This window comes from Exophiala xenobiotica (assembly GCF_000835505.1).
Source record: "Exophiala xenobiotica strain CBS 118157 unplaced genomic scaffold supercont1.4, whole genome shotgun sequence".
In the NCBI taxonomy this organism is placed as follows: Eukaryota; Fungi; Ascomycota; class Eurotiomycetes; order Chaetothyriales; family Herpotrichiellaceae; genus Exophiala; species Exophiala xenobiotica.
Genome location: NW_013562491.1, coordinates 3,789,028 through 3,809,640, shown reverse-complemented (window position 1 = coordinate 3,809,640; position 20,613 = coordinate 3,789,028). Strand labels below are relative to the sequence as shown.

At 51.0% G+C, this 20,613-nt stretch overlaps 9 protein-coding genes and 1 non-coding gene across 11 annotated transcripts; 6 read left to right on the top strand and 4 right to left on the bottom strand.

Moving 5' to 3' along the window:
• The first annotated feature begins 634 nt into the window (after positions 1–634).
• On the top strand, positions 635–2,349 carry PV05_07604 (uncharacterized protein). The gene is made up of 2 exons (XM_013460443.1): positions 635–976; positions 1,031–2,349. Exons 1-2 carry the CDS (start codon positions 692–694, stop codon positions 1,811–1,813), a joined length of 1,068 nt encoding a protein of 355 aa, XP_013315897.1. The 5' UTR covers positions 635–691; the 3' UTR covers positions 1,814–2,349.
• Positions 2,333–6,519, bottom strand: PV05_07603 (hydroxymethylglutaryl-CoA reductase (NADPH)). Its single transcript, XM_013460442.1, has 4 exons — positions 6,346–6,519; positions 5,820–6,258; positions 3,041–5,769; positions 2,333–2,991 (listed from the first exon to the last, which is right to left on the bottom strand). Exons 2-4 carry the CDS (start codon positions 6,153–6,155, stop codon positions 2,616–2,618), a joined length of 3,441 nt encoding a protein of 1,146 aa, XP_013315896.1. The 5' UTR covers positions 6,156–6,258; positions 6,346–6,519; the 3' UTR covers positions 2,333–2,615.
• A 705-nt stretch (positions 6,520–7,224) lies between these two features.
• Positions 7,225–8,568, bottom strand: PV05_07602 (uncharacterized protein). Its single transcript, XM_013460441.1, has 2 exons — positions 8,287–8,568; positions 7,225–8,203 (listed from the first exon to the last, which is right to left on the bottom strand). Exon 2 carries the CDS (start codon positions 8,146–8,148, stop codon positions 7,291–7,293), a length of 858 nt encoding a protein of 285 aa, XP_013315895.1. The 5' UTR covers positions 8,149–8,203; positions 8,287–8,568; the 3' UTR covers positions 7,225–7,290.
• Positions 8,569–8,835: 267 nt separating this feature from the next.
• On the bottom strand, positions 8,836–9,965 carry PV05_07601 (uncharacterized protein). Its single transcript, XM_013460440.1, has 2 exons — positions 9,504–9,965; positions 8,836–9,396 (listed from the first exon to the last, which is right to left on the bottom strand). The coding sequence occupies exons 1-2, from the start codon at positions 9,908–9,910 to the stop codon at positions 9,039–9,041; spliced, it is 765 nt and encodes a 254-aa protein (XP_013315894.1). The 5' UTR covers positions 9,911–9,965; the 3' UTR covers positions 8,836–9,038.
• Positions 9,966–10,155: 190 nt separating this feature from the next.
• PV05_07600 lies at positions 10,156–11,535 on the top strand. 2 transcript variants are annotated; one of them, XM_013460438.1, is made up of 4 exons: positions 10,156–10,360; positions 10,414–10,902; positions 10,958–11,194; positions 11,240–11,535. In XM_013460438.1, the coding sequence occupies exons 1-3, from the start codon at positions 10,298–10,300 to the stop codon at positions 11,162–11,164; spliced, it is 759 nt and encodes a 252-aa protein (XP_013315892.1). In that variant the 5' UTR covers positions 10,156–10,297; the 3' UTR covers positions 11,165–11,194; positions 11,240–11,535. The 2 variants fall into 2 exon arrangements, with proteins under 2 accessions (XP_013315892.1, XP_013315893.1); XM_013460439.1 differs by having other exon boundaries at positions 10,958–11,535.
• PV05_07598 (uncharacterized protein) lies at positions 11,195–12,965 on the bottom strand. Its single transcript, XM_013460437.1, has 3 exons — positions 12,719–12,965; positions 11,873–12,663; positions 11,195–11,819 (listed from the first exon to the last, which is right to left on the bottom strand). The coding sequence occupies exons 1-2, from the start codon at positions 12,895–12,897 to the stop codon at positions 12,066–12,068; spliced, it is 777 nt and encodes a 258-aa protein (XP_013315891.1). The 5' UTR covers positions 12,898–12,965; the 3' UTR covers positions 11,195–11,819; positions 11,873–12,065.
• On the top strand, positions 11,557–11,656 carry PV05_07599. The gene has a single exon. It is a non-coding gene; the product is annotated as a tRNA-Gly (tRNA).
• Positions 12,966–13,174: 209 nt separating the features above from the next.
• PV05_07597 (uncharacterized protein) lies at positions 13,175–16,402 on the top strand (the record flags this gene model as incomplete). The annotated part of the gene is made up of 1 exon (XM_013460436.1): positions 13,175–16,402. The coding sequence occupies one exon, from the start codon at positions 13,175–13,177 to the stop codon at positions 16,400–16,402; it is 3,228 nt and encodes a 1,075-aa protein (XP_013315890.1).
• Positions 16,403–16,829: 427 nt separating this feature from the next.
• PV05_07596 (uncharacterized protein) lies at positions 16,830–18,320 on the top strand (the record flags this gene model as incomplete). Its single annotated transcript, XM_013460435.1, has 2 exons — positions 16,830–17,174; positions 17,226–18,320. 2 exons carry the CDS (start codon positions 16,830–16,832, stop codon positions 18,318–18,320), a joined length of 1,440 nt encoding a protein of 479 aa, XP_013315889.1.
• A 438-nt stretch (positions 18,321–18,758) lies between these two features.
• PV05_07595 (uncharacterized protein) lies at positions 18,759–20,537 on the top strand (the record flags this gene model as incomplete). The annotated part of the gene is made up of 1 exon (XM_013460434.1): positions 18,759–20,537. One exon carries the CDS (start codon positions 18,759–18,761, stop codon positions 20,535–20,537), a length of 1,779 nt encoding a protein of 592 aa, XP_013315888.1.
• Positions 20,538–20,613: the final 76 nt, after the last annotated feature.

Genomic DNA, 20,613 nt, shown 5'->3' with positions numbered 1-20,613 from the left:
AGCGGGTCGTCGTCTCTTGGTATCTGACAGCTAGTGTACGAGGCACCTTCTAGCGATCCCGATCTGTGTGTGAGAGTCTTTACCTATGCTACAAAATGATTGGTGTTGGACGATATCCCAAGCGCAAATCGGATCCTAGTCATAGGTGAAGGGCACTAGAAATCTACTACGAGGACATACGACGTGCCACCCACAAGAGTTGTCCCAATCTTTCAATCACACTCGCTCCCACATGGACAATCCCGAGTATCTTGACGACCTGCAAACGAGCTGAACACTAAAAGTCGTCGGGCCTGCTACGGTCTCCAACGGGTGGGTGGCCGAAAGGATGTATTCGCCGTACCTACAGGTGCGTGAGGTGCTACAGGTGAGGCCGGACTTTCATAGCCACATCCACACAGCCTGGCCTTGTGTTACTGCCAATCAGGCTGCTATGACTGCTACACTTTGACTGGCCAAAGGCTGAAATCGACGGTCTATTGACCAGCACGAAAACCCCCCATATGTAAATGCTTCTCCTCCATAGGACATAGGACATCATGGGACGCGCAAGGCCACCAATTGCTGAGACCCACCCAAACTGCCGCAGCTTCGTTCTATACAGTGTTCCTGGCATGAACCCAGCATTCTGTTCTCATCTGGCATAGCTATTGAGACAGAACCTCGCTTCTACTGTACTGCGATCGTCGTCATGGTAGCTTTATATGAACACCCAGATAAGTTCGCATCCCTTTCTTTTCCTGTTTTCTTCTCGAAAAAAAAGAAAATTGCGCGCACGATGCTGTACCACGCCATAGCAGCAATTATTTCGGTCGTGCTGCCCGTGCTGGTCGTCGGTGCCACAGACATTTGCTATTTCCCCGACGGCACTCAGACGAGTGCTTCGAAATACTCTCCCTGCGTGCCTACAGCTAACGTAACTCACTGCTGTGCGGCTGGTGAAACCTGTTTATCTAACGGGCTATGTCTGTCAAAGGTATGCAAACCCATCCACGGTGTCCCCAGACACATTGCCTAACAAGACCACCAGAACGACACCTCCATCAACACGGGTCTATGCACAGACAGCACCTGGGAAGACCCTGCTTGCTTCCTAAAATGCCTGGACGTAGACCGCGACCATAAACTCAGCACACTCTACCGATGCAACCATAACCGCTGGTGCTGCTCTCCCGCCCGCAACTCGACGACCTGCTGCAACGACCCCGAGGTCACCTTATTTCAAGGGACCGGAACTGCGACTGTGCAGAACGGCACTGCATTCGTGGCAGGCTACAGCATCGCACCGATCGCAAGTATAGCGACCGACTCATCCTCCTCCTCATCCTCCTCCTCATCCTCCTCCTCATCCTCCTCCTCATCCTCCTCCTCTGATCACAAGGCGGTCGCAGCTGGAGTAGGCGCAGGCCTCGGCATTGGCCTGCCTCTCCTAGCAGTCATCGGCGTCCTATCGTTCCTCCTGTTCCGCAAAAGAAAACATCACGACGCGACGAAACAGTCGTTGCCCGAGAATCAGAGTCAGAATCAGAATCCTCGCTACACCGATCAATCTCCTCTCTCTCCACACTCTCAAATGGCGGCGGCACTAATGCAGCAGCAACAACCACAAAACTACCAGATCCCTCCACTACAACCGGGGATGACTCCTTTTATTCCGCCGGCCTATGCGCCGCCTCAAATACCGGCACCGGCCATGACCTCTCCTTCGACCACTCTTTTTCCGAGCGAAGCAGATTCATCACCGACGCCACACAATGTCGAGGCTGATTGTCAGGGAACTTCGGTTTCCTCGAGGCCTGAACTTCCGGGTTGATGATGATGGAAAGTGAAGAGCCATGTACGACTTTTATGTTCAGGAATGCGTTGCAGTTTGGCGTACATTGACCCGAGTGGCATATGATGGCACTACGATATAGCCCAGGGATGCTGATATCAGCGTCAGGCGTCAACATCCACTGCGCAGCCTCCTTGACTCTTGCCAAGATCTCCCTGGACTCTGAAGCTGAATATGCAAGCGACATGGTCTTCTGTGTCAAGATCAACTTCGAAGCACCAATCTCAAAATCATTCCGCAGGCTGGGAGGCCTCTGATATGTCTCGCGAAGATCGATAAGTAGACTGTCCACGCTCTACGGGGATGTTCAATCTTGGAGGTGGCATGCTTGACTCTAAAGAGATCCCAGTACCAGAACAATACCGGTCGAAGCATTCCATGGGCCTTTGCTTACAGAACGTGCTTACTGCATGCTCAGGCGGATTGCGGGCATTCTATCACACGCATCGATCACTAGTCAGAGGGAAGCCTACACCAAACGTAGGCTATTGCCCACAGCCCATACAGCGTTTGAGTATTAATATACTTCTCGTATTATGTTTCTCTTTGAGCTGCTCGCGCGGCTGCCGTCTATCGCACCGAAAGTTCGTTGTTACACATCTCGGTACCTCCCCTTCGGCGATAACGCCCTTCTTGTTGCCCTTGCAGCATCAAAGGCGCGCCAATAATCAATAGGAATGCCGACAATGACCTTGGCCCCAAATCAACACCAATGCTGAATGTCCGTATATGCAACTGACTCCATTGATTCATTCATACATGTCCTCCACCCTTTACACTCTCATTTGCCGGTCCCATTGGTCATCTTTAGCGATGCAGGGACATTCGGTCCATTCTGGGCTTTTAGGAATGGCTCCACGGCTGCCGATACCGGCGTACTCGTTCTCGTAGGAGCCGCAGACCGATTGTGCGCCATATGTGCCTTGACAAGATGTCCGGCCCTGAGCGCGGCGCACAAGCTAAGTTCGCCTGCAAGCACACCTGCAGCGATAATCCTGGCTAGCTGTCGAGCATTGTCGCCAGGGTTAGTTGGATGAGCGCCGCGAACACCCAGCAGATCGAGCATCGACGATTGTGCTTCGAGAATAGTTCCACCGCCGATCGTGCCCACTTCAAGACATGGCATCGACACGCTGATCTGAAGGTTTCCGTTGGTGCTAGACCATGTCAGCCGGCTGCTATACGAAATAATGATACGAGACTTACTTCTTCATGAGCGTCATACAGCTAGCGCTCTCGACGACCTGAGCCGGGTCTTGACCAGTGGCCAAGAAGATAGCTGCAACAATATTCGCTGCGTGAGCGTTGTTTCCACCAATACTTCCTGCCATAGCACTGCCGACCAGGTTCTTGGAGATGTTGAGCTCGACGAGGTCGTCCACATTACTCTTCAGAACGTTCTTGACAACATCACCTGGAATGATGGCTTCAGCGACGACCGCCTTTCCTCGACCATCAATCCAATTGATGGCGGAAGGTTTCTTGTCTATGCAGTAGTTGCCAGACAGCGAGACAATGGTCATGTCGTCAAAGCCACATTCGGTAGACATGATAGAAAGTGCTTTTTCGACGCCCTTTGAGATCATATTCATACCCATAGCATCACCTGTGGTCGTCTTGAACCTAACGTAGAGATATGTGCCTGCTATTGCTGACTTCATCGATTGTAGTCGAGCGAAGCGACTTGTCGAGTTGAATGATTCTCGCATCTGTCGTTGACCTTCTTCTGAATCCAGCCAGATCTTGGCTTCTCCTGCTCTGGTCACAGTTGGGAAACTCATGCATGGTCCTCGAGTCATTCCGTCGCCGGTCACAATCGTAACAGCACCGCCACCGGCATTAATGGCTTTGCAGCCACGACTTGTGCTAGCAACAAGCACGCCTTCTGTGGTTGCCATAGGAAGGAAATAGTTCTGGCCATCAATGACAATGGGGCCGGCAACACCGAGTGGGAGAGGCAGGTATCCGATGACATTCTCGCAGCAAGCGCCGTGGACAAGTTCGTAATTGTAGTCCCTATACGGAGCCTTTGACACCTCCAATCCAGCTGCGAATCTGGCACCCGAAGTCCTGGATACAACAGCTCTTCGTACCTTGACAGCTCGGACGAAGGAGTCCAAACGGGTCATGACTTCAGGATTTTCTAGTGTTTTTTCGATCGCATAACCGGGGATCTTGCCTTTCAGTGACAGGTCAATCAATTCTTCATCCGTGAGATATGCAGCCTTTTTGTCTTTCAGCATCTGCGTGCACTCTTCCTTGGATCGACCAGATTCAGACTGCAGATCGAGATCGAGTGGTTTGGGCTTGGGGGTTTGAGGTAACTCGAGCCGTGGCACTTTTTGTCCAGCTGGCGAATTTGCCGATGACTGGGGTTCCTTAAGGCTCCAACGAGCCGCATTGAACAAGTAGCCATTGAGTATCAAGCTGAGCGTCAGTGCGATCAGCACCCATTTGCTGAGGACAGGATCTTCAAGGCTCTTTAAAACTCCTTCAATGACACGTCCACCAACCACGTTCAGAAATTGATCGGTGTATTCTTGGTCGAACCAGCCAAGCTCGTCCTGAGAGACATCCTGCGACAGTGATGGGTAGTCAAGCTCGTATTTGATAGGAGGAAGGACGGTCACAAATGTGTCGAGTTTTCTGCTTTTGGCTGAGACGTAAATTGCATCCAAACCATTTTCTGCCACCTTGAATGGATCAATTGGAGCAGGGGTGAGGACACTCGGTATCGCAGCCCCAGGGTTCTTGATGCTTGTTGAAGTACGGAAAGGAATGGTACAAAGGTTGACCACATTGATGATGACGAAACCGCCGACCATCCATATCTTGAACTTGGGTACGCTACTGGGTCTGATCTTTTGGCCGAAGATATTGAAGCCGGTCTGACCTGATGGCCCGTTAGGCCAGTCGTTGTTAGTGGCGACATTCTCAGCCACTCGGTGATTAATGCCATCTTCTTCGAGAGCCTTCCGGAGGGCAACGTGACGCTTGATTCGGTTGATTTCGAGCTTGATGCAGAGTATAGTGGTGTAGAAGGTGAAGAGGAGGACACAGTCATAGAACAGGATCCAGGCAGCTAGGAAGCAGAATTGCCGTAAGCCGCCCTGAACTCCGGAAGCTGCACCAGCAACGAGAATTGCGATCTCAATTGCATAATCTCGGACGATCTCAAAGCCGGTTTCTTTGATGGCAATTTGGATCGCATCCTGTATCGAGTTTGGGGCGTTGGGGGCAATTACAGGTCCTGTAGCACTTCCCTTCGCGGAGCCATTCTCGGTAGGGTGTCGTTTAGTATCATAAGAAGCGGACAGAACAGCCTTTGTAAGAATGATGGACTTTTCAAACCCGACAGTGACCACTAGAAATGGCAGACCTTCTGATAGCAGGACCATGTTGATGGGGACTCCGAGTTTCGTTGTAGTAACCAATCCAAAGAGAAATGCGAAAAGGCTGGAAAACAGTACCGAGACGGCCAACCATGCATTAGAGCCCAGGCGCTTCATGGACAGAAATAGCGAAATGAAAGTCAGGTGCATAGACAAGTAGCCCAGCGACATGATGATGATGTCCAATGTCTCGGCATGCTTGAGCAGATCCACGAACGAAGTCCAGCCCTCGCGGAACCAAGTTGCGTAGGTAGCCCGTCCATTGCCCACGCGGGCAGCTTTCATAATCCATGAAACTTGTTCATCAGTTTCCGCCGGCGTATTCTGTGCCGGCAGTTCCTGGGCAGCTCGCAAGAAATCAGGGAGTTCGGAGAAAGTGGTGTAAAAAGCCAAGGAGGTGTCGTGCGATATCGGAGAGAGGAGATTCGAGGTAGTCGGAATGTTGGTAGCTGTGACATTGGCCGGAATGGGGATAGAATGAGCTTCAGGAGCAGAAGAAGAGTCCGGGAAGACAAAAGTGGTGAGGGCGTAATGGTTAGGACCCTGGCACAAATTTGTCAATCTCGGTATACATGTCTCGATAGAAGACTTACCAGCGACACCTTTGGAACGCTAGAATCGTCTGAGAACTGCCATTTCCAGGCGGTGTTCTGTGACAATTCTAGCGTCCGGCTGCCCGTAAGTAGTGCTTCGACATCTACTCTGCCATTATGTTGTAGGGACTTTATCCCACTGTCAAACAGGCTTTCCTGTAATAGTCCAACATATGAGGTGCTTGCCAACAGAGCAATGGCCACGATAGTATGAATAGGATGTTGGCAAGCGACGTGCGAGACTGCAAGTAGATTCGATGTGATTGTTCGATTCAACCAGCTGTCGCTTTTGCCCAGTGAGCGGAGTTGTTTAGGGAGAAGATGGGAGCCTCGCATTCTGCCGGAGGAGTAGGTTGGCTGTCGGGGAGGAGAGAGGTAGGTAGCACAAAGGATCAAGGTGGGTTTCTATCTTGCCATGCTCAAGAGATGAGGACGGGTTCTATTTGTCGCTTGTCAGTTCGTGTGCGCAGGAAACAGATTGATCGTGCACCCAGAGATTTAAGTGGCGGTGAAAAGGGCGGCATACCTAGGTCCGGCAGGTGGACAGTACCTAGTAGTAGTTTGTCGTCCAGAACTACCCCTGGGTATTGTGTTGCGAGCGTACCAACAACTGGTCGCAGTACAATAACTCAACAAAGAACAAGAAGACAAGAAAGAATACAGTGGTAACAGTCGCCGGCTTGAAGAATGGACGGTCGAGTTACTGGCAGAGAAAGAAGTCGCATGCAACAGAGAACCTTAAAATTTCCAATTCCATGCCCGCTCGCTCGTGCCCACTTCCCTACAGAACTGCAGATTGTCTATCCACAACCGAGAGAACGAGCTCCCCGGCATTGATTACACCCAATGAAACAGCCTGAACGACATGTTTTCAGCTCATCATGGGTTTTGATTGAGCCAGGACGATCGTGGGCCCATTCGGCTTCCCCAGCTGCCAGTTCTATCCCAGTTTCAGCCGCCCAATACGCAGCGTATGCGTCATGCATTTCGCCGTCAGGGCATCTGTACCTGCATATCCCGTTGCCACAACTGCCATATCCGGAGAAATGGACGTGCATACGAGTACCACAGAACTTGCGTGGCTTATCAGTGAATATTCTGTGAATGCTCGAAAGTTGCCAGGTAGACTGTCCACGACTGTCCTCCGTGTCATGGCATATTCAGCGATGGCTATGCCTCAAGGCACCCATGAAGAGATGTTTCCAGCATTACTCTGCGCATCAAGGAGAGGCATCATGATCGAATCGGTGGGTTTATCGTGTCGTTGAGATGCGAATACGCTTTCTCCAATGGATCAGGGCTATCAACTCACCTCGGATTGCTTTTGTCTGGAAGAATCAATGTCAGAAACCATGTCCGGGCCGGTCTGACGGTGTGTCTATCGAAACGCGTTATTGAAAAATCGTGGAGTTTTTCATGGTACTCGGACACGTCCCTACGACTTCATACTCGAGGGAATACGGTCCGGGCTCTACAGCTTTATATCCCGTGGCGTATCCCTCAATCTTTCCAACACCCCGTCAGGCACAGTCTCTGAATCAATCTTTGCATCTCCCTCCCTCCTCCGTTCCTCTTCAATCCACTCCTCCCAAACCCCCTTCAACCATCCGCACACCTCCTCTGCTACCCTCCCTGGCACGAGATGAGCCAGTGAATGCCCGCCCTCAATCCAACGCTGCTGGATTTGGCCCTCCCTCTCGCCCTTTGCATTCACGGCGCCAACCACCCGTCGTCTGTACCGCTCACCACCCATAAACCTCCCTTCCTTGTCCCAAACGAACAAAATCATACAGCTCACGTTCGCCAACTCTTCCAACACCTTCAATTGAACCACATTATAAAAGCCCGGCGGGAAATTCGCCTCTTCCGGCCTATTTCGGTAATCGTCGTCCACAGGATATCCCGGTAGCGGTGGACTGGGCCGTTGAAAATGTCCCAGCGCCAGCAAAGGTGGTGTAATCAACTCAACCCTCCCATCCTCCAGATCTCTATAGTCATACCGCATTATCTGCCCAAGCACCCGTCTATCAAACCCCTTCCAGATGGGATTCCGTTCAATCGCCCTCTTCAACTCGTCCCGGCTGGCATAATACCGTTTCCTTCTCGCCAATCCCGCGCTGACCGGATTAGCCGTCGGTTCACCAGCTTTCGCCATACGCGACGGCCCGTGGAATCGCCACCAACCATTCTCCAGTATCGGCTCGCTAAGCACCAAACCCTCAAAGAGCTTGGGATTCCAAGCCGCGCACAGCGCCAGCACTGAGGCGCCCCAACTCTGCCCGATCCCTATCACGGGTGGACGCATCTCGGTTTGGAAGTAATTGACCATTTGTACCAGATCCCTGGAACTGTCGAACCAGTGCGGTTCATCGCCGATTTCGTCCCTATTCAGTAAGAAAGACTGGCCACTTGACGCAATGTCCATGGCCCATATTGCACGGATGGGCGGGACGCCAGGCTGGCTCACCAAATCCCACATAAGGGGCTCGTACGATTCCTTGGTGTCACCGGGCGGCATGCCGTGCTGGACTATCAGTGTGATTGCGAATTCTTCGTCAAGTAGTGGTTTCGAGCGCGAAGGGATGTATTGCTTCACGTGTAGTCTTAGGCGGGATGTTTGAGGATTGCGCACACCTCGACGGTAGCCTCGTGGGTGGGACGCCGGGATGATGTGTTCTTTCACCATCCATTTTGGATTGAAGTCGTCCATATCTGATCTGCATGCAGAGACACCCCGGCTGTAGAGAGGATACGCGTTGTGAAGCTGTGGATGAATACTACCTCATCATCGGAGAGACCTGTCCTTGATCCTCACCTTGTGACTGGACGCCTGATGCCGCTCGCAGCTCTGCTTACTGCTCGGCTTACCTTCTGCTACATAAGCGATTCCTTCGGTCTTGCTGTCTTTCTGCTTATTCATAACACCAACTTTTCGTTAATCCTACTACCGTCTTCTGGGTTGTCGTGTAATGAAACTCGCTCGAATGGGGCGCAAAATAAGCTGCCCCTCGAATTGTCGAAGCAGCAACTGAGCCTCGCTTGAACAGAAGGTCCCTTAATATATAAATTGTTCTCGTTGCTGTTTGTCGTCGAATGGCCACCCCAGGGCCAATTACACGATTTACGCTGGATACAGTAGGTAGTATGAGATATTGAACAGAACCAGGATAGAAGTTCGATTAGTTAATTATACATTAAAATCCTTCCCCTACTATGAACTCACTTCGACCCGTCGATCACTCCCACCGTCGTCCCACTCCACCGGCTCTCATAGCTCTCAAGGTCACTAGCAATGAAGTCTGCGTTCTGTTCAAGTGTCGTCTCATAGCGACCGGCATTTACGGCGCATAGAAGCGGCCTCCCGATCAAAGGAATATACTTGATCCAGGAATCTTTCCACAATGGTGGAGTCGCAGCATTTCCGATCAGTCTCCCACGCGAAGTCTTCGTAGGCACAGTGACTTCTTGAGACTCCGGGGTCATGGTGCTTGGGCAAAGCATGGACCAGTCGACCGCGGTTGGTGGAAGAGCTTTCAGAAGGCGGAGGTTTTGGCGGTGTTCGAGGTAGATGGGAATACTGCAGGTTCTTAGTATTCCAGAATCGATGCATCTCCAGGCTGACTCTTCTCAAAGTAGGTGGAAACGTGGTGTGTGAGGTGAGAATGCTATGGTGACTGTACTTACTAGTTCGAGAGCATCGTTTCTGTTCCTGGGTAATGCAATACTCCCAGCCCAGCTAAGAACCAGGTTCTCAACGGTTTCTTTTTCTCCGATCCTGCTTCTCGTACAGCGTCCAGCACTGCGCGAAATATGGCAGGCAGTTCACTTTTCCCCCAAGGAGGTAAGGCCGCTAAACCGGCTGTATTGACGACGGCATCACAATTCGAATCCAATATGGCTCTCTTGATTGCGACTGAGTCCGTGGCATTGCCCTGGGCAACGGTGATCTGGCTGTAAACAGACGGTGGAAGAAGTGACTCAAGTTTGTTCGAAGAGCGGACGAACGCAACGACGCTGTGGCCATGGGTGAGGAGCGCCGCGACGAGGCGAATGCCCAGGTTGCCGGTTGCTCCAATAAGAAGCACCTTCATGATTGCTGTTGGGTGGCACTGGCTGTTACAAAAGAGAGGGGTTTCCTCATTTGAGAGTAATTGGTGCCTTCATATATCTATTCGTACTGTGGTATGCCTTGCATCGCGCTCAGTTACTAAGCCGGAGTCGCATTGTGCCGCGCCATTTACTAAGCCAACCACCCTGGTGCCCTATCGTAGTAGCGGAGTCGAGTTGCGCCGTGATCGTTCAGACTCCTCACAGCAATGCGCTTGGTGATACGGACGTAGAATTGGCAGCATTCGTCCGGCCCAAAAGGCTGTTACAATGCTTGTACAGCATGTTTCTTTCAATATATGTGTCGCTAACCCCCTGCGGCTGTAAGGTTGACGTCGACGTCGGTTTGTACAACTGCTGGATGAGCCAGTATGCCTTCTCACTGGGCGGATAAGCCGTATTCTCTTATTTCTACCGATCCATTCTCGAAAGACGTACGTTTGTCGTTTCTCTGCTAGGAATCGCATCACTTAATGTATCCTCATAGTCCTCGCATGCGGCATACTATGTTGCAACGCAGATGGCACTTGCCCACAATGGCATACTCCGAGGGTTGAACTCCATCTACCTCCAAGCGACTCACATACCGCGCGAAGACCTGGTCGCCATTGGAGATTTCCTGACATATTGCCAATGCTGGTGTGAGTCCATGCACCACCACCACGATGCCGAGGAGGAGAATTTCTTCCCGAGCATAGAGCGGATATCAGGTGTCCCAGGAATCATGGAACGCAACATAGAGCAACACCGAGCATTCACGCCGGGATTTGATCTGTTTCACGAATACTCTCGGACTTGTCTTCCTGAACATTATGACGGACGGAAGATCAGGAGCCTCATCGAAGATTTTGCGGAGCCGTTAAGTCGACACCTGCATGACGAAGTTGAAACTCTGCGAGCTCTCGACATATACGACAGCAAGTCTGTACGGCAAGCCTATCAGCGTCTCGAAAAGAGCCTAATGGACACCGACAATGTTAGATGTATCCTGGCTATAAGCGAGTTCGTTAATGTTGCTGACTGCTTTTCAGTATCGAATCGGCCCTCTCGTGTTTGGAACCGCTGACAGGAGCTTCGAAGGCGGCATGCATGACTTCCCATCTGTACCATTCTTTGTGCCTTACATCATTCACTACTGGTTTGCTAGGCGGCATCGTGGCGCTTGGCGATTCAATCCGTGCACTCTTTGGAGGGATCCCAGAGAATTGGCCTTTAAAAGTGCAAGCACAATGCCCTGATTCCACTCCAGGAATGTGGCAGTTCTTCAGGTAATGGTCAACTGGTCTAGCGAGCGGCAGGCTGATGATTTGAAGGAGAATAAGGATAGCACAAGTCCCCTTGGTGCGGCTGCACAGTATCAAGAAAGCTAGAGGTGGGCAAAGACCCTCGGGTGCTTATCGCATATCTCCAAGACCTTCAGCAGAACAACAGCAACACAGTACAGCCATGTCCCAGTCCAGCATTCACGCGCCGGTGGAAATGACATGCATCCATGTGAGTATGAATGCTTGCGGGTGGCTGTACCTACCTCACGCTCGGTTATCTTTCCTTTTAGCAACACAAGCAATTTTAATCTTGACATATCATAGAGACAAACTTTTCTTCAACAATCCACACACATCTGAAACTGGCTTCAATGGTTCAGGGGTAGAATTCGTCGTTGCCATTCCATACCAGGTTCGTACCTGGTCGAATTCGACGAGACCGCGGTTCGACTCCGCGTTGAAGCAATTTCTTTTTTGTCCCTTCCTCATGGGCTTTGCTTTTGCTTCCGAAGCAGGCTCTGCCATGAAGGATTTGGGGGAGACACTGTGTGCTCGGTCCGGTTGATTCGAGAATAGCCCAAGGTGTCGTCAGCGAGCGAGTGCCATTGCTGATTAGAATTAGCCAGGCCTGTCGCGGTGTCAGAGTATTTTTTGCCATCTCCTTTCTCATCATGACCATACCTTGAAGATACCCACTACTCACAACATCACTGTTATGCAAGGGAACTGTTCCCGAAAACTGGATGACCATCATCACTTCTGGGGATTCTCTGATGCCCTCCAGCCTAATGCCTTTTCCCCAATGAGCCCTGCAGCGTGCCTTGTCAAGTCGCAATGGACATACTGCATGGCCAAGTCGTCGTTCTTGAGTAACCTATTTTCTGCTTTGCATGACTTTTGCACCATGCTTTCTGATGACATCCTCCATCTTCCGCCGCACTTGCTTGCACCCATCTACACCCGTGGCTAACATGCTCTCCATCTTGCTGTTAGCTCCTCCGATTTGGCATCGTGATTCCATCATTAACACAGACACCTTGTCCTCCATTTCAGGTTGGCCAGCTACCGTTGCGATAGATAGATATGGCAATTCCTGCTCTTCAACATTATTGAGATCGAGTATGGGCTCCGGCTTAGTTGAGGAGTCGTCTGCTGGTGAGATACTTCCGCTCGAAATGGCCGCGAGGATTGACGGCATGGGAACACCCGCATCCACAAGAGCAAGACTTGCTGCGTTGAGACACGCAACCAGAAGGGCACCATCTAAACTAAGGACATGTAGAGATATTGAGATGGCGGATCGCGGGTATAAGTGAGTGAAGAGGTGGCTTTGGAAGGCATTGGAGATGGTAGTCTGTAGTTCCTGGATTCGCTTGTCGTTGCGATTGCGTCGTCGACGGTCCATCTGCGCAAACGGTGCAACATTGAGCTCAGTCTCGACAGTTGCATTATTGTTGTCGCGTTGGCCCCGACTATGAGCTGGTCAGCCTTAGAAATCCAGCTCCAGCAATCCGGTATCAGGCATACCCTTCTCTTGGACCTGTCACAGTGCACACCACCATTGTATTACCCATGGTCAACAGACTGCTGCCATCACTGGACGGTTGTGTTGAGATCGAGGCATTGATTCTGCGAAGTTCATTCCATCTTCGGCCATCTTGTCGAAGTAAAGTCTGCGAATAGGTGGAGAGCGTATCGAGAGGCATTTTGTAGGTAACGACAGGCTTCGGTAATTTCTGATATGAACGTCACTGCTACTGCTTCGACATGTTCTTCATGTGAATGTATTTTCTGAAAGTGCAAAGTAGTCCCAAGGCAGTCTCTAAGAAATGGAAAATGCTCACGTGGTGTCGCGGAAATTTCGCGCCGCGCAATGAAGTCATCTTCGCACCCGCGTTGAGTGCATCTTCGTGCTGTGCTCGCCACTTTGCTGCTCCTTGCTACTACACACTTTATTCGGACGAGAATACTTTTTCTTTAACCATGGTGTTCACCGACAGCGAAGATGATGATCTGGATGGGCCGCGGATCAAGCGGGAAGCTGCCACTCCACCAAAGACTCTTACGAAGAAAGTAGAGAGACAAGCCCCGGAAGTCCGCCAGGTCAATTCAGCCACCGAAGCGGAGTCCTCGGATGCGGTCAGCATTAAGAAGGAACCAGACACGAAGAAGCGACGCGGTCCTGCTACAAGCAACTTCGAAAGAGTGCAACTAGACTCCGATGACGAGCTGAATTACATGCAATCAGAAGATGAAAGATTCAACAACAGAGAGAAAGATGCGAAGAAGAGATCGCTGAAGTCTGCGCGCAAGGCAAGAGCTATCGAGAAAGAAAACAATCCTCCTGCGCGGTCAAGAAAAGGTGGCGCTACCACAGGGGTGGGCTTACAAGGTCCAAGAAAGAAGCGTAGGAAGGTTCAAAATTATGGCGACTCGGACCCTGATGAAGATCTCATGGAATGGACTATGCCAGAATATGTTCGAAGTCGACGAACAAAGTTTGATAAACGCACCGAAGAGTTGAAACAAGGCGGTTTGTGGCTACCGCCCACCTACGACGAAATCTACTTCTCAGATGATGAGAGGATCCAGCAATTGAGAGAACGACCTGAGTTTCCCCAAACTACAGCCACGAGGGAGTACAAGGACATTCAATTACCTTATTCTCTTGGTCTGATTCCTGCTCCGATTGCACAATTCCTGCGAGATTACCAGGTTAAGGGCGTGGCCTTCTTGCATGAACATTTCGTGTATCAGAGAGGCGGAATTCTTGGAGATGATATGGGCTTGGGAAAGACCGTACAAGTGATATCATTCTTGACTGCGGCATATGGCAAGACAGGCGATGAGCGAGACAAGAAAAGAATGAGAAAGATGAGGCGGGCCAATCAAAAATACCCGAGGACATTGATCATTTGTCCAGGGACCTTGATGGAGAACTGGAAAGACGAGTTTCGGCGCTGGGGCTGGTGGCATGTCGATACCTACCACGGCGGTTCTACTCGTCGCAACGAAGTCTTCGCGGTGGCTCAAGCAGGCATGCTGGAGGTTATGATTACAACTTATCATACGTATCGCACTCACAAAGAGGAGATCAACATGATCGAGTGGGATTGCGTGGTTGCAGATGAATGTCATCAGATCAAAGAGCGCCGTTCAGAGATAACCCAGGCCATGGCCAACATCAATGCTTTGTGCCGGATTGGCTTAACTGGTACAGCCATTCAGAACAAATACGAGGAGCTTTGGGTGCTGCTTAATTGGACGAATCCTGGCAAACTTGGTCCGATAACGACCTGGAAGAATACGGTTTGTGTGCCACTGAAACTGGGTCAGAGCCACAATGCCTCGAATTATGAGCTTGCTCGAGCAAGAAAGACCGCGAAGATGCTTGCTAATAACCTCCTACCTCAATTCTTCTTACGGCGTACGAAAGCTATCATCAAAGATCAGCTTCCGAAGAAGACTGACCGGGTTGTATTTTGTCCGCTCACTCCTACTCAAGCGCAAGCATACCAGAACTTTCTGGAAAGCGACATTGTGCAGTACATCAGGGGCAGCAGCCAACTTTGTGACTGTGGGAGCGGTAAGAAAACTGGTTGGTGCTGTCGTATGCTGCTGGAAGACGGAACTCCATGGCAAAATTGGGTGTTTCCTGCAATTGCCAACCTGCAAAAAATTTCGAACCATCTGGCCATTCTCATTCCTCAGGGTAGCGACACGAAAGAAAAGCAGGCCAAAGATCTTGAGACGCTGGAAATTGCAATGCCTGACCAGTGGCAGGACCTCTATCGCACTCGGGACAGCATTTTGCATACTGGGAATCCTGAGTACTGCGGCAAGTGGCGGGTGCTGAAGAAGTTGCTCAACTTCTGGCATGATCAAGGCGACAACAAGGTCCTCATCTTCTCACACAGCGTGCGGCTACTGCGAATGCTACAAAACTTATTCATCAGCACGAATTTCAACGTCAAGTACCTTGATGGTAGCATGGCATACGAGGACCGATTTCAAGCCGTCAAAGACTTCAACACTGATCCCACTCAGTTTGTATTCCTCATCAGCACGAAAGCAGGTGGTGTTGGGCTGAACATAACTTCCGCGAACAAAGTTGTGGTTGTGGATCCGAACTGGAATCCAAGCTACGACCTTCAAGCGCAAGATCGAGCTTACAGAATCGGACAGACCAGAGATGTTGAGGTGTTTCGCTTGGTCAGCCAAGGAACATTAGAAGAGATTGTATATGCTCGACAAATCTACAAGCAACAGCAAGCCAACATTGGCTACAATGCAACATCGGAGCGTCGCTATTTCCAAGGTGTTCAAGACCGCAAAGACCAGAAAGGCGAAATATTCGGATTGCAGAACCTTTTTGCCTATCAAAACGAAAATCAAGTGTTGCGAGATATTGTGAACAAGACAAATGTCGCCGAATCCAAGGCAGGCGTTCGTGTGGCGAATTTGGAGCTTGACGAGCCGGACTCGGAGTCCGATGAAGAGGTCAAAGACGAAGACCGTTCTATCAAGACTGAAGAGAAAGAACACGCTGCGATGTCTCAATTAGCGGCAGAAATTATTGGTGAAGAAAAGACTCGTCGTGGCAAGACACCATTTCGAGCAGATGACGCACCAAGAAAGACCGATCCAATTCAAGCCATTCTTTCGTCGGTGGGTGTTTCCTATACTCACGAGAATAGTGAGGTGATCGGAACGTCGAAGGTCGAAGCATACTTGTCAAAACGAGCTGAAGAAGGGGCGGACTGGGGAACTGCAGAGCAACAGACAAAGGTGTTTCGAGATGAATCTCAGTCCCAAGCTCAGGAGTACATTTACACGAGTGCCGGAATCGTTACACCAGATGGCGAGATACGCTACAAGTACAAACCTCCAACGCCTGTGATGGAGCGCCAATTTTGCAGCATGGCACGCTGGGCAGGATATGACGATGTTGTTTCCTTTGCGCTAACCGTTGAGAGTTGGACACAGGCTGAGAGAAGAGAGTGCTTGGATCGGTTTTACCACGCCAGACGTGATCTTCTTTCGGGGATCGTCAAAAGCGAAGACTTCTACCAGAATGAGGTCAAGGAGGAGAATGTGAAAGCTGAGCTGAAGCAAGAGGTCAAGACGGAGTACACCGTGAAGCCGGAAGTCAAGAATGAGGCCAAGGCTCAGTGGGAGACGATCAGCGAGGATGAAGATGATGAGCTTTGAATCGACGCTGGACGATTTCCGACGACCCTATGATGCTACGATGGATGATACCCCCAACCTGGAATGTGGAACAGTTCGCGTTATAATATGTCATTCGCAACACCGTCGGAAGCTACTCAGTACATTGTGCCTCTTGGATTCAGGCAGACATCCACGCATCTCTTTCGTGATGTGCCAAGGGATGTTAAGAATGAGAAACAAGAACTACTCCAATAGGTGGTTCCCATGGTTTGCACGTGGAATGACGATCACTGGTAAGTCAAAGGCTTTGCTCATCCACCTTCCAAATCTTGTCTTCTCATTCACACCGTCTCTTGCGAAAGGCGTCAAGGAAAAGCCCATTAAAGGTCAATGTCGACCCGGATCCAAGGTAGGATAGAAAGCACAAAGGTATTGATCTTGTTTCCACGCTCAAGTACGTGATACAATGGCGGCCTTTGCAGCTATCTTGGTTGGGGTTTCCATGTCCCTACGCTTCCAGCATGCGCTCGCCCAACCACCAACAGGCCTCACATTGACAGGCCATATTGTGCCCAGCCAGATCTTCAGCTTCGTATACGTCCCCTTCGAGGTTCCTCCCACTGTAAGTTCCATCTTCGTGAACCAGACATATTCCTACCAAGGTGCCGGAAACTCTCTCGATCTCGGAATCTTCGACCCGCAGGGCTATGCCCCGATCAATGCGGAGACTGGATACACTGGGTCGCGCGGCTGGTCAGGCGGATTCAGATATAACTTTACCATCTCTGCCGCAGACGCGACGCCAGGCTATGTAAGTCGTTCCTGTCTTTCCTTCCCACTCAACTTCGTCTAAACCGTGCAGAATGCCGGCCCCATCCTCCCAGGCACATGGAACGTCGTCCTCGGCCCTTATGCAACCAACCGCTCAGGCATCGATTGGAAACTCGACATTTCGCTGTCACACACGCTCTCGAATGCTACACCATGGTCTCCATCCCTGCCTCCGATGTACAAAGGCCCTCTGACAGCTCCAACCTGGCTCCGCGGCGATTTCCACATGCACTCCATCTACTCCGATGGCAGGTACCTACCTTCTCAACAGATAAACAACGCCCTGGCACAGGACCTGGACTTCATCTTCTTCTCGGAGCATAACACGGACGGCGGTAACAACGACATAGCCCGGTGGATCCCGGCCAACGCCTCAGAGCTGCTGATCTGCCGCGCCATCGAAGTCACCACGCGTTTCGGGCACTGGCAAGCCATCGGCCTCGAGCGAGGACAGCAAGTCGACTGGCGGTATACGAATGCCTCGAACGATGGCGGGTTCGCCGACGCGGCAACACAGGTGCTCAACAGTGGTGGCGTGGTCTCGATAAATCATCCCTTCACGAACTGTTCCCGCTGCGACTGGACCATGGGCGATTGGGAGCACAATCAGGCTATTGAGGTGTGGAATGGGCGGTATGACGAGCTCGACGGGCGTGCAGTCAAATTCTGGCAGGGCGAATTGGCCAATGGAAAGAAAGTCGCCGCCATCGGTGGGAGTGATGCGCACAGTTTCCCGGACATGGTCGGGATACCAACAAGTGTGGTCCTGGTGGAGGAGGAGAAGAGTCAATCGGCTATAGTTAGAGCCGTGAAGAAGGGACGAGTGTACTTGGTTGAAGGTCCTGGCATGGAGATCGAGTTTGAGGTGTTGTATGCTGGCGGGGCGGCGGCGATGGGTCAAACGATCGCTTTGGACGGGGCGAACGCGACCGCACGGTTTGTGGGCAAGGGCTTCGATGGAGCGCAGGCGTGCTGGGTCAGTGAACGAGGATATTTCAGGAACGTGTCCGTTGTGGATGGGCAGAAGATTGAACAGGTCGTGGCAAACATGCAGTTCATCAGGGTTGAAGTGAGGAATTCTTCGGATACTTTGCTGGGACTGACGAATCCTGTGTATCTGGCATAATTACCGCAAGGGACGGGCGATATCGATGTTGACAGGGGCGGTCGACAACGGCGAGATGGATCAAGGAGCTTGACAATAGCAGGAATGGCATGGAGGCGCCTGTGATGCCATTGTTTGATTCACTACCGAACCTTGGTGAGTAAGGTACTATTCACCGCAGACAAACACAATCGCTGCCTGCGCCTTTTACCCCTCCTCCATCCGTTCATTGCAGAACCCATCATCTTGCTTCTGCAAATATTCTCACTCTAGATATATGTTTATGAACCCACTTCTTGATTGAAGTGCGCTGCTTCTACTGAAGAGGTCCAACGATTACAGAGCGAGCTCGCGGATTGACAAAAGGCCAATCAGAAACCCCTGGAGACCTACGACAACTTGAATGAAGAATCAACTCAATCTCGGACGTTGAAATAAGCGCAGTACGACACCTCAGAAATGGATCAGAAGGCGACATCTGAGATAATTGAGAATCTACGGGAGGCCTTGCAATTGCAGTTGACACGCAGTAGCAAGGCAGAGGCAAAAGCTCGAGAGCTGGAACTATCCCTGTGGAAAGAAAGAGATGAAGTCCACAAAGTGCAAGCCTCAAGAGACGAACTTAGGGACCAACTGGAGCAGACACTTGAGGAGAAGTACTCTAGCATGAAGGTGGCCGTTCACATTCAGAAAGAACGTGAACTAGCAGAAAAGGCCCGGAAAGAGGTAGAATTGGCCAGAGGCGACTATGTCCGGAAGAGAGAGGAATCGAACGACAAGGTCCTAAGCATTTTGCGAGAGCAGCAGGAAACCAAGATGTCTGAGGCGGCGCTCACGATCAAGGTCCAAGAACTCCAGAAACAGTTGCACGAAGAGCAAATAACCGTCGCCGACACTGAAGTCAGGTCGACGCAAGTCCAGGAAAAAATCATCCGTAAAGAGTACCAATTTAGCAACGCTTCCCGTGAGCATGAAGCTGCTCTCGCAGGCAAAGATGAGAAGATTTCCGAGACTGTTGCTGAAATCGGGCAGCACAAGACGGAGATCTCAGTCCAACAGTCAGAAATCATGTCAATAAGCGAGCGGGTCACTGAGCTCGAGACCGACATCGAAGTACTCCGTGAAGAGCGACACGAGCTCACGACCCGATTTACAGAAAGGAAAAGTAAACTGATACAGGCGGAACAACAGCGGAAGTCCTCGCGACAAAAGGTAGCGGAATTGAGAGAGCAGCTCGGAAAGGTGGAATATGACAAAACAACTCTGCAGGAGCAGCTGGATTTGTCACTGCAAAAGGAGCAGTCATTACGAACCGAGCTTCAATCGTTGGCGGCTGAAAAGTCAACCCTAGCACTTCTGCTACAATCTGCACAAGAGAAAGAGAAATCACTACAAGAGCAGCTGGAAGTGGGCTGGAAGGACCAGCTGGGAACAGAGCGGACACTCCTGCGTCAACTTCAAGAATCTCAGGAGCTGGCAGCAGGACTTCAGATCAAATCGAACAGCTATCTTGAAGAATTGGAGAGACTGCGTCCGGAAGCAGAGAAAGCTCGTTCAGAGTTGAACGAGGCTGAAAAGCAACTCACAAAAATTCGTCAAGATCTGAAGTGGACGCAAGATACAGTGAGCTCGCGCAACGATGATATTGAACGAATAAAAAACCAGCTGCAAGAATGCCACCAAAACCACGATAACATCAGAAAACAGTCGGCCGATGACCGCCAGAATTATGAGTTAACCAAGAAAGACTTGGCCGTGGCTCGCGAGAAAGCCGCCGAGCTTGGTGTGAAGAATCAAGATCTTGAAAGAGACCTCAAGAAGGCCAAGTCGGACTGCACAGATGCCATGGCAAACGGGAGAGTCCTGAAAGAGAAAGTGACGACTGCGGAGTTTGATACCCATCGTTCCAACGAGCGCAGCAAAGCTCTCTTGACGGAGCGCGATGCGGCACAAACAGATCTATCGCATTGGCGAAAGGTCTTCCTCTATGGCTTTCAGCCGCCAGACGCTCTCAACCATATCCTACCTCTGGTCTCCGAGGCGATCGACAAGAGTCGCAACTCTGGGTTCGATGTCGGCTTCATCCAGGACGCTGTGGCTAGGTGGCTCAAGGAGATTTCCGCGCCGGCACAAGTTCCACCCATGCTCTATGCAACGCCATTCGCATGCTGCTTGTTCACTTCGGCACTGGTTCTGCCAGAGAGCTTGGGACTTGCCACCATCACAACTTTTGGTTAACTCGTTGTAGCGGCTCGAAATGTCCGGCCAGAGGTCTTGCCCTTCTTGCAAGCGGTGGTCTAGACGTACGCCCACC